This window comes from Nelumbo lutea, chromosome 1, assembly GCF_056320005.1.
Source record: "Nelumbo lutea isolate HS-2025 chromosome 1, American lotus-T2T, whole genome shotgun sequence".
Taxonomy (NCBI): domain Eukaryota; kingdom Viridiplantae; phylum Streptophyta; class Magnoliopsida; order Proteales; family Nelumbonaceae; genus Nelumbo; species Nelumbo lutea.
This window is the reverse complement of record NC_142684.1, coordinates 167,386,579-167,405,291: the sequence shown is the minus strand read 5'-3', so window position 1 is coordinate 167,405,291 and position 18,713 is coordinate 167,386,579. Positions and strand designations below refer to the sequence as shown.

The 18,713-nt window shown below is 39.9% G+C and overlaps 1 protein-coding gene and 1 pseudogene across 4 annotated transcripts; one reads left to right on the top strand and one right to left on the bottom strand.

The window, feature by feature from the left end:
- The first annotated feature begins 2,180 nt into the window (after positions 1 to 2,180).
- LOC148879010 (heat shock cognate 70 kDa protein pseudogene) lies at positions 2,181 to 4,459 on the top strand (annotated as a pseudogene).
- A 725-nt stretch (positions 4,460 to 5,184) lies between these two features.
- On the bottom strand, positions 5,185 to 12,394 carry LOC148879009 (putative galacturonosyltransferase 6). 4 transcript variants are annotated; one of them, XM_088960372.1, is made up of 9 exons: positions 11,990 to 12,394; positions 11,864 to 11,898; positions 11,724 to 11,765; positions 11,469 to 11,610; positions 11,272 to 11,345; positions 8,205 to 8,437; positions 7,691 to 8,048; positions 6,868 to 7,389; positions 5,185 to 5,809 (listed from the first exon to the last, which is right to left on the bottom strand). In XM_088960372.1, the coding sequence occupies exons 1-9, from the start codon at positions 12,102 to 12,104 to the stop codon at positions 5,537 to 5,539; spliced, it is 1,794 nt and encodes a 597-aa protein (XP_088816498.1). In that variant the 5' UTR covers positions 12,105 to 12,394; the 3' UTR covers positions 5,185 to 5,536. The 4 variants fall into 4 exon arrangements, with proteins under 4 accessions (XP_088816498.1, XP_088816500.1, XP_088816499.1 ...); XM_088960374.1 differs by having other exon boundaries at positions 8,205 to 8,431; positions 11,990 to 12,391; XM_088960373.1 differs by having other exon boundaries at positions 11,724 to 11,762; positions 11,990 to 12,373.
- Positions 12,395 to 18,713: the final 6,319 nt, after the last annotated feature.

The following is an 18,713-nucleotide window of genomic DNA, read 5'->3' as shown; positions in this document are numbered from 1 at the left end:
TCCTACCATTAATGGTTCGTCGAGCATTTAATGTAGGTGCATGTCCTAGATGCATTTACTTCTTGGCCAATAGCATGGGGTCGTGATGGTCGGCGCCCCTTCATATCCCCTTACATGACCGCAATACACAGAATGGTTACAGGTCGTGCATTACTCCTCTGCTGAACAATTCCCACTATAAAAGGGACACCGCAACTAGAAGTATACACACTTATTGGAGCTCTCACTTGCACTCTCATGGTGATCTCTGTTTTCCTTGAGCTCTCAGCTAACTTGATCGTCAAAGTCCCCATCCTTAAGAACACTCCCGGGGCCTTTGACGTCTTTTCACTGTTGACAAGTGGGACATCAGCCTTCGGACCTCAGAAATTACTTGACTGCCCTCGGCTCTAAATTTGGCAGCATCAACAATGATACCCTAACAAATAAAAGGGTAAAGAAAGAAAAGTAATTTATATTTTGAAAGAGTTCTTTTTTATTGTACTTCTTTTTACTGCTTTAACTCAGTTATCCGATTTAGATCAAAGTATTTGTACAACTACCATTTGCAAGCATTGACATTATCTAATGCAATTAAAATATTATAGTTTGACTTTTATCACATGGACATGAACCCAAGGTAAGTATCACATTATATAGTAAAGATGTCTAGAAATTATCTTTCTATTTAATTTATTATTAATATGATTATCTACTTATTATATTAAAAAATATATTTAATATAATAACTAGGTACAAAATTAGTATAAGAGTAGATGTTCAATAATATTAGAAATAACTAAATCAATTGATTTGGCTAATTCATTCCTAATCAACCACCATTTATATATATATATATATATATATATATATATATATATATATATATATATATATATATATATATATATATGTATACCCAATAACCTAAGGGTGAACTTTGGCACAAAAGTTGGGTTGTTCCATTGTGACTTTGGTGACCAGGGTTCAAATATTGGAAACAATCTCTCTATACGTATAGGAGTAAGGCTGCATACATCTTTACCTCTCCAAACCTTGCATTAGTAGGAGTTTTGTGCATTGGGCTGCCCTTTTTTATTAATCCAATAACATATGCTTTTCACTAGAAAAATTTAATAAGAACAAATATAATTTCTAAGAAAAAAGAATCAATGGATATGTATATCACATATTTTTCAAATTTTAATATTATTTATACGAAAACAATTAGTTTAAATAAATAATTAGCGTAGCATTCATCAACGTTGTATATAATAAAGTATTCAGCAATTCAATCATATTGACCCGTGGTGGGTCAACAGTAATAAATATGCTTTATTACTGTTAATGGTGGTGAAAATGGCTAAAAATATAAAGAAATACAAAAAAAATGAGATTTATTATCAAACCTGTGACCCACTATCAAGCCAAATGGTTCAGTGGTTCAATTAGATGAATCACTAAATCATTTGTGGAGTCAGCATTTTTTTTATAAGTAAACAGTTAGCTCATGGACTAGAAACTTTGGTTGGATGACAAGTCATGTAATCAGACTAACGGGTTAACAATATGTTGAAAACATTCATATTTGGTAATCTTAATAAGATTTTGGATTTATAATTTTAGTTATAAAGTCAATTAAGTAAAAGCGGATCAGTTTATATTTGAATTAAATCCACAAGGATGCATTTACGAGAGAAGGGTTGGATTTGATTTGAGGCATATTAAAATAAACTGGATATGGATTTACCAAAATAAAATAAAATAGACTGGACATGTAACCTATCTATGAATCCACTGAAATCTGAATCTAAATTCGGTATGGTGGCAAGACGTAAAGGCTAGAACTTTTAAGATGTGAACTTAAATTTTGTTGGACGCCACAACTCAACTCCTTTATAGTCTCTGTTTCTTTTAAAATTTGTTTTTTTTTTTACTTTTTAAGAAATAAAAATATCATATATGAGGCCATACAAACTGAACCCAGATTTTGTCACAAAATGGTCCTTGCACCCACCTCACCGCATTTGCACTGTGCATTGGGAACATCTACATGAATGATAACATATAAGTACATGAGATATTTCAGATGTATAGCTGCAACGTCCTATTAGGTGGATGTGAGGAGGAAACTCAAACTCATAGAAACTTACCCACAATATTTTGTGGCCTTTTTTAATCATAAAACTGAATCTAATTATATGGAGGTATTTTGGAAATAGGTTTAGCTGAATACTTTAGCAGTTCAGGCAGTGGGAACAACAATAACATTTCACATCAGTGCTAAAAATATATGGGGCCCACAATCATTCAACCTCTAATTATGGACCCTTGTATGTTATCATTGATGTGGAGCATTATCATTGGTTCCAAAGCCTGTTACACATCTAAGACATTCAGCTAACCTGAATTTGGTATTTTGACACCCATCCGAGCATTAAAGGTCACTTCCTAGTCTCTTAAAGGGTAATTTTATTAAACTACCCTTGTTTAGCTAATTGACTAGAATCTTTTAATTTTAAGAGAAAAATGATTGTTCATTTCTCCTTTTCTCTTATTTTTTAAAGTGCAATCATACAACATTTTGTTTTTCAATAATACTCCTAAAAAGCCAAACAAAAACTCTCATATATGGGGTCAAAATGGGTTCTCTACATTCAGAGTTCAGAGGAAAAAAAAAGTTCACCAATACCAATATACCTCTTAATCTTTCATATGTCAAACTTCAGAGCAAACGAACTGGCCCGAGTACCCTTAAGTTTTTTGACAATTGACTAAGACCTCTTGCCATTAACATCCCTTAACGGAAAAATGAAAAAGACTATTTTACTCATTATTCCCCTTCCAATTTTTAAAATGAAACATTGTCAATTGATTCAAACAACTAGTGGTTCAACAACAACAATTGATGGAATGGTCGTTGTAGCTGCCGCCGACTACATTCATTGATCAGAGAATGGAATCACATCCCTAAATCTGAACGAATTGCTGCCACTAAACAGAATCGTCTAACCCTAGTTCTTTAGTTTTTTTTTTTTGCGTAATTTGTAATTTGTTTTCCTGATCCTTAATCAGTTCTTACGAGAAGAGTGGTGTTCTCTCTCTCTTTCTCTCAACACAACCTATTCCTATGTTTGGGTATGGCAACACGATCATGTTGAAATTATAGCCAATGATCAAGGAAACAAGACCACTCCATCCTACATTGCCTTTAAAAACACCGAGTGGTTTATAGGAAATGGAGCGAATAATCAAATTGCCATGAACCTGACCAACAATTCTTTCGATGCAAAGCATTTGATCAGTAGGCGATTCAGTGATGCTTCCATTTAGAGTGATATCAAGTTGTGGCCCATCAACGTTATTGCCGGCCCTGGTGACAAAACCCATGGCCGTGGTAACCTATAAGGGTGAGGAGAAACAATTTGCGGCTGAAGACATCCATGGTCCTAATAAAGATGCGCGAGATTATTGAGGCCTATCTTGGTTCAATCTTTAGGTTCAGTTTGGAAGGAGTATAAATACAAATATGCATAATATAAATGTAAATACATACAAAATATAAGATTTTGCACTCTACATATTTATATTTATACTCCTTCCAAACTCACACTTACGTTGTTGACACCGTCCCCGCCTACTTTAACGGTTCTCAACGTCAAGCCACAAAAGATGCTAGTGTCATCGCTGGCCTGAATGTCATGAGTATCATCAATGAGCCCATGACTGCTGTCATTGCCTACGATCTTGCCAAGAAGGCCAGCAGTGTTGGCAAGAAGAATGTCCTCGTTTTTTACCTTGGTGGTGGAACCTTTGATGTCTCCCTCCTTACCATTGAAGAGGGTATCTTTGATAACCGAATGGTGAACCATTTCGCTCAAGAGTTCAAGAGGAAGCACAAGAAGGACATAAGCGGAAATCCTAGAGCTCTGAGGAGGCTGAGGACATCATTGTGAGAGGGCAAAGAGGACTCTCTCGTCCACTACCCAGACCACCATTGAGTTTGATTCTTTGCACGAGGGTATCGACTTCTATTCCACCATCACCCGTGCCATATTCGAGGAGCTCAACATGGATCTCTTTAGAAAGTGTATGGAGCTAGTTGAGAAATGTCTTAGGAATGCAAAGATGGACAAGAGCAGCATTGACGATGTTGTCCTCATTGGCGAGTCTACTAGGATCCCCAAGGTCTAGCAACTGTTGCAGGACATTTTAACGGGAAAGACTTCTGCAAGAGTATCAACCCTGATGAGATCATTGCTTATGGCGCTGCTGTCCAGGCTGCTATCTTGAGTGGTAAGGGTAATGAGAAGGTTTAGGACTCTTGCTCCTGGATGTTACACCTCTCTCGTTCTCTCCCTGCCTCCGTTCTCCCTTGTTCCACCGTATACACTCCCTCTCTCTCGACCAATACCTCCGACACCACCTCTTTCCTTCCTTCTCTCCACTAAATCCCCTTCGAATCCTCTTCCAGATTTAATAAAAAAGAAAAACCTCAATATTTGCCTTCACCATCCTACTCGCCCGTGTTCTTGTCTCTTCCTCTACCTCTTCGTCCCCCTCTTGTCCTCTTTGGACGTACCTTCGACGATCATCCAAACAACAAGGGTATTTTCGAAATTTTTGAAAAAAAAGTATTGATCACGTGATGTCACATGTGACAGAAAGTTAACCGCAAGAGAGGTTTTTAGGAAATTGTTAGAAAACTTGAAGGATAGTCAATTAACTAATCAGTAAGGGTAGTTTACTAAATTTGCCCTTTCTTAAATGATTATAAGAAAATCATTCCAACTCCACATCTCCTGCCCACAATACATTATCCCTATTAGAAACATCTCCCCCTATATAATACTATGCAGAGGATGAAATGTTCTCCTTGTGTGGCTGTGATAAACATGGGCAGAGTTCTCATGGGCAGGAGATCCGCATTCAATCATTCCCTGCACAGGGCTATCTATGCTCTTGTTTTCATTAATATATTGAATCATTGGTAATTTTGGCATAAGAGTTCCATTTGCCAGCAGTCAATGATCACGATTGGCACAAGGCAGTTCCATCTAACTGATTTAAAGATCAGTTAGTTCTGTACTACCCTCTCATAGAATCACAATCAGGAGGTCATGTGCCAATTGGTTGCAAATCAACCTGCTTAACAGCAAAAAGCAATGAAAGAGAGAACAAAACCACAAGCCATCCATGGCTGTAGAAGCATAAATAAATCCGTCAAAAAGTAATTATCATATGGAAATCAACTCCTCCAAAACAAAATGACGTGGTTGGAACTACAAAACATCTGAAATGATCTTTGTACGTTCAACATGTACCAGCATTACAAAAACCTCACATGGACTCTCTTATTTGATCATTTATTAATTTAAATCGGCTCAGCTCTAGAAGAAATTGGTTGGGGAAAAGAAAGGACAAGGGAAAGAAAAGAAAATTTGAGTATGAAGAAAAAGTTGAATGTACAAGAAAGAGAATGGAAGGGAAGAATTAATTAGGCTGACATCTGCAGTTTCTGAAAACATGGAGACACAGATGTTGTGACTAAAGAGTCTTAATGGATGTTGCAAAGTTGCAAGTAAGGATGCTTGTATTTGACATGTTTGTTCCAGTAGCTCTTGTACTTAGCAATACCAGTCTCTAGCCATGGCTTCATATTTCCATCATAGTGGATAACCGCTGCACGTTCAATCTCACTCCGCCCCACACCTGAGTCATAGCCAAGCCCTAGGAGGTGCCATCTCTGGTCCAGAGCCACTGTTTGGTTATAGAAGGTGACAAGACCCAAAGGCAAACTTCCAGCCCTCCAAAATTGCTTCTTTTCACCCTGCAACCCCCCAAACAAGATCAGAGAACTAGTAGTGGAATCCCAACATGCACATGTGGTAAGCAGACAATGAACTGACATACGGAGAGGAATCAAAATGAGGATGGACTTGAGTATATAAACCTACCATGGGCTACAGAAAAAAAAAAAAAAAAAATCTCTTTGATTAGTTAGATAAATGGGCACATAGCCTGGATGCCGATGGAGAGAAGTGCTTATCAAGAAACATCTGATATCAAATGCAAAACACAATGTAGAACGTATTCTTTTATGTCCAGCACACAACTTGAAATGGCAAAACATGTAGTGTATGAGTTCAAATTAAAAATATGTATAGCATACACTTGCAGTAGGATTGGAAATTTGGAACATCTAATAACTTCCTTGTGTTCCTTTTGTGTCAGCTTTTATATTTCTAGACCCTAATGAATTACAGACATTTAAAAACATTTAAAGAGACAGAAAGGAAATTGACATGTTCCAACATGTATCCTAGGCCAATGGTTAGTAAACAAGATGATTCAATCCCCTAACTTCTTTTCCTGGACCATTCACCATATTTTTTGCTGACTATCAAACTAGGCTAAAAGGTTGTAAGATCCATGTAAAGATGAACAAAAAACTATTCCAAGGAAAAAACGAACAACTCTCCCCTCTGCAAACGGGGCATTGGAGGGGTCATAGAGGTTCCAGGTTTTTTAAAGACGAACAAAAAACTATTTCAAGAAAAAAAAAAAAAAAGCAACTCTCTCCCCTCTGCAAACCAGGCATTGGGGGTCATAGAGGCTCCAGAGTTTTTGTTTTTGTTTCTCTCTCTCTCTCTCTCTCTCTCTCTCTCTCTCTCTCTCTCTACCCTGAATGTTCTTGTTCTAAAGCCTGAGCCTGCTTAAAGATGTTACACCACAGGCTTAGTTTTACTTGGCAGACCTTTGGTCCTTTTTCCTCTTGAATAAACCCACACTTAAATTAAGGAAAAAGAGAGTTTTGAATGTGTAACTTCATACTAGCTTTTAAGCATGCAATACAAGTAAATATGAAGCAAGGGAGAATTCCATTACCAATTGAATGTATTCATGGTAGACTGCTGTCAAGTTTTGTCTCCTCCACTCTAGCAAATCAAAAACATTCATACCAAATGCCCATGTGCATGCAGCAGAATCAAACCTCTCTGCTATGATTGGATCTGAGAAGTCAATAAGCATATCCATCCGTCTGAATGATGGCTCACCTTCCCGACAAGTCTCTACAGCTCCATTTACTTTCCCCTTCATATCAAAACTCCACAATCCACTCAGATCCCTATGGACCACTACATCATGGTCTAGAAGCACAATTTTATTCAATTCAGGGAAAACATCAGGCAGAAAGAAGCGGAGGTGGTTCAGTGCTGAAGTGTATCTTGGGTCCCTGGAGTCCTGCTTCTTCAATACCGTACCATATGTAGACGATAGCCATCCAAAATCATCCATGTTCTTGACCTCAATTGTTGCTTTGCCAGGAGGATTTAGCAAGAACCACATTGTAATTGATGGGAGGTTGAGGGCATCGGTCACTATGTGGAAGACAATTTTTTCTGGTTCCTGCAAATAAACCAAAAAAATTCCTTTGGTTCACCAATAATACGAAGTAAGATCTATTTCTGAAATGATGACATCACTACATTACTTGAGCACAAAAGCAAAATACTTTTGTTAAACCATTTAGGTCTATCCATGTTTTCTATGTTATATAACAACAGTTTGATCCAGCCAAAACCCACCACATAAGCAGAATTTTGATAGGAAAATTTTGAGAAGGGGTGGGAGGATTAAAACAACATTTCTTAAACCAAGCACCAGATGAATTCTGCAAAATAAAAAGAAAAAAAATAGATTATCTTACAACTGCTGCTGAGATGGTGGAATTAACAACCACTGAACATGCAAGGACATTGTCAGAGAAGACTGCATAGTGATAGAGATCTCGATCAAGCAATTTCTGTTTGTTTGGAAATTCCTGCTCTGCAGGTTGCAAAGCAAAATAATCAGCAGTGAGACGCATGCTAAGGCAGTGGATACCCTTTGGAGTAGTCCTTGCAGCAAGTTGAAAAAGATAAGTTGCCTGATTCTGATGTGCACGAAGCTGTTCTTCTGAGTTATATGTCATAGCACGGAGCTTTGTTGCCATGGCAGAGCAATCGGTATAAATACGACTAGCTTTTAACAAGGAATTCTCCATGGCTCTCATCCTCTGCACAGCACTACATAGTTTTATGGCTTTATATTAGATGTCAATACAATTAGCTCATTCATATTTTTTTCCTTCTCTTTGAATGTTATCAACATGCAACTGAACCTTGACTATTCAGAGAAGGTTCATCTTTAACTAAGATTTATTTTCCTCTAGCATGCTTTACCTCCTAGACAGATCTGAATCCTTGGTGGCTTCACCAACAGCCCGTTCCACCTCCTTTATATGCAATTTCAACTCTTTCACTAAGTTTGTATTGCTGTTTGGTGGTGCAAAATTCAAGAATGCCTTGGCCCTGATAACCTGATTATTCATCTCTCTTATCTTTTCATCAGGTAATCTGCGAATATTGGATTGGACATTTGGATTTCGCCAAACAGATGCTTGGGTGGACTGCCCCTGGTTCCAAAGCCAAACCAAACAAACATCCACATTGCAAGAATCACTTTGATTTATTCAATTAGTAAGAGAACATAATCTAATACATAAAACATAAATCCATTAAACTCTAAAATTTCCATCAAACTCATAATATATGCAAATTCTATTAAAAACTTTACAAAAATTTCCAATATAAACCCAAAATGACCCTGCAGTAAGTTTAGCCAGATGGGTAATCCCCCAAAGAAAAAAGCAATGAGAGAGACATAAAAGAAATGTGAACAAGGCAATAAGGAAAACAGCCCAAAGCTTCAAGAAACCACCTCCATGCAACAAAAGCCCACAACTCAAAAAAACTAAGAACTACCAATTAGACCAAGAAAAGCCTATCAGACAAATAGGTCCCAGAAGACCAAACTGACCACACCAAGTGCACCCACCAGAAAATAGACACCACCCTAGCTATCACCAGCAATGCCTACACAGCTACAACCCCAGAACTGCCCTCTTCCCTACATTCCCCTACTCGAACCCTTGTCCACAGGCCTTCCTCCTCCTTCACCCTCTCTGTAATCTAACACCACACCTGGAGTACCTACTCATTTGCTTAAAATCCTTTTTATTACCCACTTCCTTTGTTGCATCTACTACTCCCTCACTCACCCATCCCTCCTTGTTAGAATCAATTTCATCATGCAGATTTCTTTACTTCCTTTCTTTGAAAACCACCATTTAAGTAGTTTTCTATTATTGCAAGTCTTGCCATTTACCCAATATAATTGCCTTGGTGTTCATGCCCGGTTGCAATCTCACCTTGGGTTCAATGCCAGTGCCTCCAAACATAACTTTATCATGTACCTTTCCCCTTTCAGACCCGAAAAGATAATACAACCAAAATTCTTCTATAAACACATGTAAATGGTAACATTTTATAGGAAATGGAAAAAAAAAAAGAATGAAAAGAACGATAAGTAACAATACTACCTCTTTACACTAGGTTTTGTTTGAAAGTATTCTGGAATTTCGTTCTTCCCAAAATTTCAATAAGATGGCGGCTTACGTGGGCCTCTACATGATTTTTTCCCTTTTCTTTTTTAGGGAGTATGAATCATTACGCAAATTCCAATACCTTGAAAAAGCACTGTATTAAGGCCTTCTGAAATGACCATGTCAGACATCTAGTATCTATGTCAAACACCAAGAGACATATTGATTAATCAAACTAAGGTTGTCAAAGAAAGCATGAGTCACCATTCCACTCCAAATCACCTTCCTTCTTCTACTTTGTACCACAATGCACTTATCAATCCAAGCATATACTAAACCCTGCAACATATTACAGCATTAGGTTATAACAATGCACTTGAGAGCACAAATAATGTAAAACAAGAGAAAACCTTCTCACAATGCATTAGGTTATAACAATGCACTTGTTAAAGGTTTAGCAAAACCTTCTCACATCATCAAGCACTCACAACTGAAAATTAGATCCAGAGTGTCTCCTAATTCTCCTTTAAGCTTTTCCAGATAGAAATTCTATGCCACTAAAGTAGATATTCCATATTCTCCAAATCAATCTCTTAGTATTTCTTATCCTCAAGAACCAAATGCCTCCATAATACATTAATACCTAAAGCCTTATTGGCTAACATACAAAATTTTCACATGGATTTTGCCACAAGTTTTGAACTGTGGAACACTTTTCCAATAACTATTGTGCAATATTGTAGAATAAAGGAAGAACCTTCATGCAAATTCAACAGTGTATATAATTCTGGGAAACTGCTGAGAGATCAATGTATAAGACAGCCCTTTAAATCCAATATTGTTCTAAGTCTTCTCAATGATATTTTTCATGCAGCAGAATGCCATTATCAAAACTTCTGTAGTTCCTTTTGGAGTTTGAATTCCAAATTGCAAAAATCTCACAAATTAGATATACTACACAGGTAGATCAATAAGGACATCACGGTAATAAATTTGTCTCCTCAAAGCTTTTAACTAATCTTCCCTTCTCTGCTTTAAAAAGTTAGATTTTATTTTAATTCACAGCCATTTCCACAATCTTGAGCTTTGTGTACGTGATAAAGGATATATACCTCCTTGTTTGGCCCTTGCAAAGATGATATGAACCAGTGGAGCCCAATTCAAGTTCTTAACTTGATAAATGATGATTCATGGTGATTCATCTTTCCATGCTAGTAACAGCAGATGCAATTATTCAGACATCATTCCAACTATCTCTTTCTCCTTGCTTCATGAGTAAAAACTTTACTCTCTACATATCAAACAAGGAGCCTTGCATCAAGAAGTAAAATATTACACCAGCATCATGATAATGTTGCCCAACTGAAGGCAAATGCTGCTTCTAGTTCCTTGCTTTAAAATGGATGTCTTAGACCCTTTGTACATTATGGATTCTTGAGAGGGAAACATTTTAGAATCTTGTGTTCAACTCAAGCAATTAAGGGTAAGTATACAAGGAAATTTTATCCTCAGAAATTATCACCCTGATAACTTCATAAGAAGCTAAACTAGCTTACAGTAATGGATCCATTCAACAACCACCGTGTGTCACTACAACAAAATCCTACTTCCATGGTGGGTTTATAAGAATTACTATTCCAAGGGCAACTGTATAACTAGCTTTAGCTTTCTTTGATATTTAAATTATCCCAATGGTAGCTGCCACTGTCAGATAATGATAGCTCGTCCATTTTGTCCAAAATTGCAATATCAGATTATCAGGTATAATGATCATAAAATAAGGCCATGAAAACTAATAATAAATAAATAAAGAACATAATGTTAACCAAGATTAAACCAATCAAAAAATTTAACCAAGGTTATACCTTCCTTCCAGTAGGAGGTGCAACAATCTGGCGTTTGATCTCTAAAATTTCTTCCCTGTGACCAATATTCGTTCCTGAAAATTTTAACAAAAAATTGAAAAAAAAAAATAGTAGGTGAGCGCACGGGCAACATTGTCAACAAGCTAAAAGGTCAAAAACTATTAAGAGTAAAAAGAAGAATAAAGGATTATGCCAACCGTTTCTTTCCAACAAGAAGTCACTGCTCCTAGTATGTCCACTATTCTTGGACTCATCAGAAGAATTCCTTCTATCTACAGAATTAAAATGTCCATCTTTGTACACAACTAATGTCGGCTCTTTCAAGCCTTCACCTGTTTCCTGAAGTACAATGCAGACCCAATCCCACCAACTAGTTAAATATATGAAGTAATCGGTTGAAACAAACTCAAGCCAAAATACAGAGAGAGAGAGAGAGAGAGAGAGAGAGAGACCTGCTGGACCGCATGTAATCTCACTACATCGCTCCTATACTTCTGCATCCAAATACGAGACCGAATAATCAAAATCTCCAAAAAAAACCAATGTTAAGCAAATGGAAGTAAAAAAAGGAAATGAAGTAACGGAATCATACAATGGTGGATAGATCCCCAACAAATTCCCTATGTGCTGCAGAAACAGAAAACGATCAAAACAGTCAGAAAAAAATTGAAACAAAAAAGAAGAGAAACGAAAGCTCTGAATCTTTAAACAGTAATACCAGAAGAAGCAGTGAAATTTTTTAGCCTATTGGAGACAATGACGATCGGAACAAGAACGGAGATAGAAAGAAACGAGAGGATGATAATCCTCTGGCTTCTAAGAGCCTGCTTCATCAAGAACTATACCAACAAAATTATCTTTGCTTCTTTAAGGACTTCTCTGCAAAAAAAAAAAAAAAAAACATTTGCAGATTCTAGGGTTCCTTCGTTTCTTTCATCAAGAATGAAGCTTTAGGACTTCTTTCTTTTATTTTTAATAATTCCTTTTCTGTACAATAAGGGACGTGGAGCGGGCGGAGAGAAGAAGAAGAAGAAGAAGAGCTTTTGTCCGTGTTGTCTGAGATTCGTGTACTCGGGGTGATTGCAACGGGATTTCAAAACGCGGGGACGAAAGTGATGTTGATGGGGTCATAAACTCAGAGTACCCTTTTCGTCATCATCATGTGATGATGCCAACCCATGAGAGACCATGATTCTTTCCCCAACGTTAGACTGTTAGTTTTTCGGTGTTGCAATCGTCAACTTATTTAGACTCTGATTTGACCATATTAACGGTTGATGGTAGGGATATGTCAAAGAATATGATAGATCAGATAACACCATTGGTTCTGTCCTAAGTGGGCCCACCGTTGGGTAGTGGGCTTTCAAGACCCATGGGCTCTAAAAAAACATTACGGGTCAGAAATTGCACTGATAATGCACGTGGTAAAGTGAGTAAAGTGACAGAGAGCGAAGGTAACGTACGGGCTTGGCCAGTCCCATTCATACTCATGTGACTTGATGGGCCCATGACGTGAGTTTGGGCCAACAGATAGCAGAGTTACAGGATTTCTCAGCTTGCCTCAGTTTCTAATTGTTGGATCATGGATCATGGATGGGAAAAGCCAAAAGCCAAAAACCTTGGATCCGAGGACATGGATTCATATCCACATCTGATGTCCTATATAACTTGCCAGGTGTCCACTGATCGGACCATTGTATCCATAGATTCCAGTTAGAGATTAATCGGGCCAAATACCAGTTTATTGTACCGCCTGTCAGTTAGCTATTGGATTTATAAAGCGATTATTTGTATGAATCATAGGCCAGCCAATGAATGGTCATCAGGTCTCATGAGGGGGTCCCACGGAGGCAGCGGTCTCATCTCACCCTTCGAATTCGTGAATCCAAGTTCTTCTCTAACTTGTCCGAGCGGAGTTGATGATGATGATGATGAATTGATGATAATGTGTTTTATGGGCATCATGGATGATGATCATGATGGGGGGCAATATGATACCTTTTCTGCTGGTTACGGAACCTCGTATTGTATATCCTTTCTGCCGTCTCATGACGTGAGAACACGATTCTCCACTTCCGGAATCCGGATTATAGTTGTTTACATTTACGAAATTATTCTTCCTCAACTCCACTTTTGCCCTTAAAGCTCCGTTTTTTTTACAGTGTAAAACCCATCGATGTAAAATTCTACTGCTGATTCGTTTTTGTCGGTGTTTATTTGCAGTGTAAATACGAATGTATGTAAAATTGTAAAATTCTACTTTCAATCAGTTTTTTGGCATTTAGATGGAGTGTAATTTTGTATCATAAATCAATGTAAAATTCGGTACAAATACAAATTTGTATAGTAAAAATAAAGCGTCATTGCCGTTAGAATGTAAAATGTGGATCCATGGAAACACAACTTCATCGGTAAAGTATCCAGGAAAATATTACCCAATTTTTATATCGGCAACACTAATGAGCTATAAAGATTCAAGATCCGAGAGCAGACGTCCACCTAGGTATACATTAAAGAGTTCGGTATGGCTGTCACGTAATTATTAATTTACTAATTAATTACTAATAATAATTAACATAAATGTTATGTACTTTTGTCTACTTGGACGACATCCGTGTCCGTTGGTCCGTATTCTCAATCTCAATCACCCCTCTCCTCTTAAAGAGTTGAGCAAGATAGTGAGACTGATCACATGCCACCTGTCTCCAATTCATCGTGCACTGGTCTTAACCACTGTAATCGTTTTTGTTTACAGGAATCTAGGTGGGGGTGGGGGAATCATGATTCCTCTCTCCTCGCGATCTGATTTACCGGAGACCGAGAATCCAAGCCACATGCCTCACGCACGCTCCCTTTCCAACGGGGAATTATGATTCACTTGCTTGGCGAGCTAGACCAACATGCAAAATAATAGATAAAAGAATCCGGGGTGATTAATTTGATGCTTAAGTTAATGTTGCGGATTGGGTTCTTTTGGTAGAGTTGTCACCTCTCAAGCAGATCGCGTCTACGTGATCCCTTCTTACTAGGTCGTGTTAAATCACCCTTCATCAATTGCCCCCCACTCCTTGTATCAAGGGTCCTAATCCGGTGCAGGGAGTTCATGACAAGTCTACGTGAATTTGACATGAAATCTAAACGACTTGGAGGGTGGACCGTTGGTCAGACCTGTTCAATCATCAGGTTCAACCATGAAATGACCCAGGTCACATATCGGTCATGCGCAGATGTCACACTATTTATAAATTCCGTGGACGCCAAAGGGAACACTCAACCAATTTCATCATCGGGTAGCGTGCAGCCGATTTTCATGGGAGTCGTCGGATCGCATAGATCTCAACCGTCGGTTGTCGGATGTAGTGGATTATAAATAGGGGTCGAAGGGCCCATTATCCTTGCCAAAAATCGTGTAACTAAGCTTTCTTGAGATCGTGTCGAAGTCCTTCAACTCGCTATTCTGTCCCCTTGTGTCCGAGGTCGTTATCGCCTTTTTTGGTGAGTTCGTCTTCTTTCATTGGTTGTTCCCTTTTTCTTTTCCTGTCCAATATGTCTAGTGATAGCATAGATAAGTTACTTGGTGATTCTAGAGAGCTCGGGGGTGCCGAGGTGCGGTTCTCAGCTCCCGCCGGTGAGGCCAGATCTTCGCTAGAGAACTCCTCTTTAAACCTTTTAGGAGAAATGCCTTTACCTAACGTCAGACCATCTCGGCTTAAGGAACCCGAACCTCAGGTAGAGTGGCCGACCTCTGGAGAGAGGATCTCGTCTTCTTCTCGAGGTCAAGATACGGACAACTTTGACCCTTCCACGATGAACTCGGACAGATTGTTGTCCTTAATAGCTTGTTACCATCTCCTTGATACTCTTGTCTTCAACATTCTTTTGGGTCAGTACCCTTGGGTCCACAATCATTACGAACTCATAGTTTTTGAGGAGCAACTCGAAGTTGGACTGCGCTTCCCACTCCACCCCTTCATCGTAGAAATTATTAAGTTTTTTAACGTCACTATCAATCAGCTACACCCGAACTCCATCCGTACTATTATTGGTACAATCTCACTCTTCCACGAGTATAAACGACCTCTCACTCTAGATATCTTTAGCTCCATTTGTTCCATTAAGAAAAATTCTTCATGCTTGCACGAGGACACCGGACAAAGCTACTATATCTCACCTCGCCCCGAGTTCAAGGTCCTATTCGATAACCTGAACAAGGTATCAGCCTGGAAGAGGAGGTACTTTTTTGTTCGGAACGCTGAAGGATGGTCATTCCCGACTCATTAGCGAGTGGCCATTAAGGACCCCGAGGTGAGGCTAGATGTAGAGACCAAGGCGGTCGTTCATTCTTTGAGAGACCTCGGCCTTGAGATGAAAGATTTCCTGGCCGAGGAGAAGCTTGTACGAGCTGGGTTGAGTCCTCCTGGTAGGCCTCTACCTCGACGCACAAGTTACTTCTCTTTTTTCTTTTTGCACTTACTTCAGTTCGCAGCTGACTAAAAAATTCTCTTTTTCTTTTCTTTTGCAGAAGCTATGACGAGTGCTGACGCTGCAAACCTCTTAAAGAGTGTTCAGAAGGGGAAGAAGAGAAAGGCCTTGAAGAGGTCTCGTCGAGAGGAGGCCACCTCTTCGGTTCCTGCCGAACCTAAGGTCACAGTGCCAGAGCCACCCTCTGTCAAGCTCCCAGGGGAGGAGGTCCACCCCCAACCTCCGGTTGTTGACCTAGACGAGGATAAGGATGAGGAGACCCTACCTCGTGAGCTCGAAGGTACTTTGGTGTCTAAGTCTCAGCCCCCCTCAGTGAAGGAGAGCATAATGACTTTGAGGTTCAGGCTTCTTAAGAGCAAAGATGTCGTGTTTCCTGCGGAGGCCGCGGAGTGGGCTGACATGCCAACAAGTCAGCTCGGAGGGAGAGCAACTAGCTATTGTATGGTGGTAAGTAACCTACCCCTTCGTTTACTTTCTTATCCTTTTGTCAATGATACTTACGCTTGCTTTCTATTTTTAGGTGAACTCTTTTGTCCACTCATTAGTCTATCAATCAGAGATCTGCTTGAAATGAGCTCGGGAGGCCAAAGAGAACGCTCAGAAGCTTTATAGCAAGCTGGACTTAGCTCAGGGTGAATTTCTTAGAGCCAAAAAAGGAGCTCAGAGCCAGGAGGAGTTGATCCTAGTGTTGATGGAGGAAAAGAAGAAGCTCAAGGGGGAGAAGGAAGCTCTCCTCCGGGAGAATGAAAACCTTGAGGCGATGATCAAGGAGCGCACCGAAATCTTCGACACCGCCATTCAAGAGGCGAGAATTCAGGAGAGAGATCATGCCATCAAGGAGTTCAAAGAGTCCTCGAGTTTCACGACCTCCAGGTCGAGTATGGTTCTGGTTCGTACCGATCGGGCTTCAAGCTCTACTGGTGGTTGATGTAGTAGAAGTTCCTCGAGCTCAATCTCGGATCCATCTCCATGTCTACCATTACTCCGAAGGAACCTGACTCCTCCGAAGGAGAAAACAATAATGAACTTCTCGAGGCGAGACCATCAGAGGAGGCAAGTCAAGATGATGTAAAGGAGGACCACATGGAGACCGACCTACCTACTGGAGGATATTCTGGAAAATTTGATGTTTAAACATGCCTCTTTTCTTGGACCCCCCCCATATAGTGTATGTCCTGGGCCTCCAAGCCCGGTTATAGTAACCATGTACTCAGAACTTTTTTGTTAATAAAGTATAATGATTCAAAAAGTCTTATGTGTGCAGAAATCTTGTGCAAAAATCTTTCTAATTAAAAAAAAAATCTAAGTGTTGGTTATCCTGAAGTGCCAGACTAGCGAGCTGGACTCGAGGTAGGAATAATCTTGTGTTGTTGTACGTCGAGGTGGATAGACACAGTATGGTATATACCCGACCTGTCTATGCACGGGCTACTTACTTGCCCAAGCCAAAGAGGTGATTGGTCATCCTGAAGTGCCAGACTAGCGAGCTAGACTCCAAGTGGGAATAACCTTGTATTGTTTTACGCTGAGGTGGATAAATTGGTTATCCCGAAGCGACATACTATGCTTTTCCAAGAGAAATTATGTATGTTACAGGTAGTGATGGTTACTAGGGGTTCGGCTTCCATCCACTTCGTAAAATAATCTACTGCTATAACCAAGAACCTCATCTGCCCTGTTGCTGGCAGGAAAAGACCAAGGATGTCAATTCCCCATTGTGCGTAGGGCCATGGGTTGGTGAGGTATTTCAAATTAGCAATAGGTTGGTGGTGGATGTTGGCATGCCTCTGACATTTTTCACACTTTTTGACGAGCTTGAGTGCATTTGCCTTCATTGTGTGCCAATAATAGCCTTGCCTTAACACTCTTTGTGCGAGGGCTCTACCCCCCAAGTGTCCATCGCACAAGCCTTAATGGGTGTCGCGAAGTACGTGCTTAGCTTTTGAGGGTCATAGGCAGCACAGATAAGGGAGCGTGAAGGATCTTCTGTACAGATGTTCGTCTATGAGGATGTACTTGGCTGATTGACGCTCTATTCTCTAAGCCGCATTGCGTTCTGCAGGTAGGGTCCCGTGGAGCAGATAACCAACGAGTGGGTCGATCCAGATCGATTCCGCTTGCAACACGAGTGACCTCTTCTGCCCCCCCCCCCCGAGAATGCTGGGCCAAGACAAGTCCTCTAAGTACGCAGTTCGCATAGTGTTATTTCTTGTGCTCGCTAGACATGACAAGGCATCGGCTTCAGCGTTCTCGAACCACGGAATTTGCCTTTTGAAGAAGCAAATGAAGCTATGCAGGATCTCTCTGACTTTGGCCAAGTAAGCCGCCATGGTTGGGTCACAAGCTTCGTACTCGCCAGTGACTTGGTTGACCACTAGTTGTGAGTCGTTGCATACGATGAGGTGTGCTTTGCTTTCATTTCCCTTGCTAAGGTTAGCCCGGAGATTAGCGCTTCATATTCTGTCTTGTTGTTCGAAGTCTCGAATCTGAACAGGAGAGCATACTCCAGCTTCACCTCGCTTGGGTTGTACAGTATCAGTCCTACACCACTTCTCTGCTGGTTAGACGTGTTATCTACATGGAGGATCTAGGGTTCCTCGTCCCAGGTCGGTTCCACTTTGACTGGGGCTAGCATCGTAATGGTTGAAACTCCCAACGTGTGAGCGAGCTCGGTAAACTCAGGGGTCGCTGTGTCGAACGTGCACTCTACTACAAAGTCTGCCAAGACCTAGGCTTTTACTACTAGTCGTGGCTCATACCGAATATTATATTCACTCAACTCGATGGACCACTTCGTTAATCTTCCAAACACCTCGGGCTTGAGCAGAATCTGCCTCAAGGGTTTGTTGGTGAGAACAACAACAGTGTAGGCCTGGAAGTATGGGCGAAGTTTCCGAGCTGCTATGACCAGCGCATATGCTAGTTTCTCAATCTTTGGATACCTAGTCTCCATCCTGCAA

Coding starts and splice junctions, on each gene's coding strand:
- LOC148879009 (XM_088960372.1), bottom strand. CDS start 12,104: ATGAAGCAGGCTCTTAGAAGCCAGAGGATTATCATCCTCTCGTTTCTT. Junction 11,611..11,723: donor GATTACATGCGGTCCAGCAG/GTCTCTCTCTCT, acceptor ATTGTACTTCAG/GAAACAGGTGAAGGCTTGAA. Junction 8,438..11,271: donor CACCTCCTACTGGAAGGAAG/GTATAACCTTGG, acceptor CTTTGGAACCAG/GGGCAGTCCACCCAAGCATC.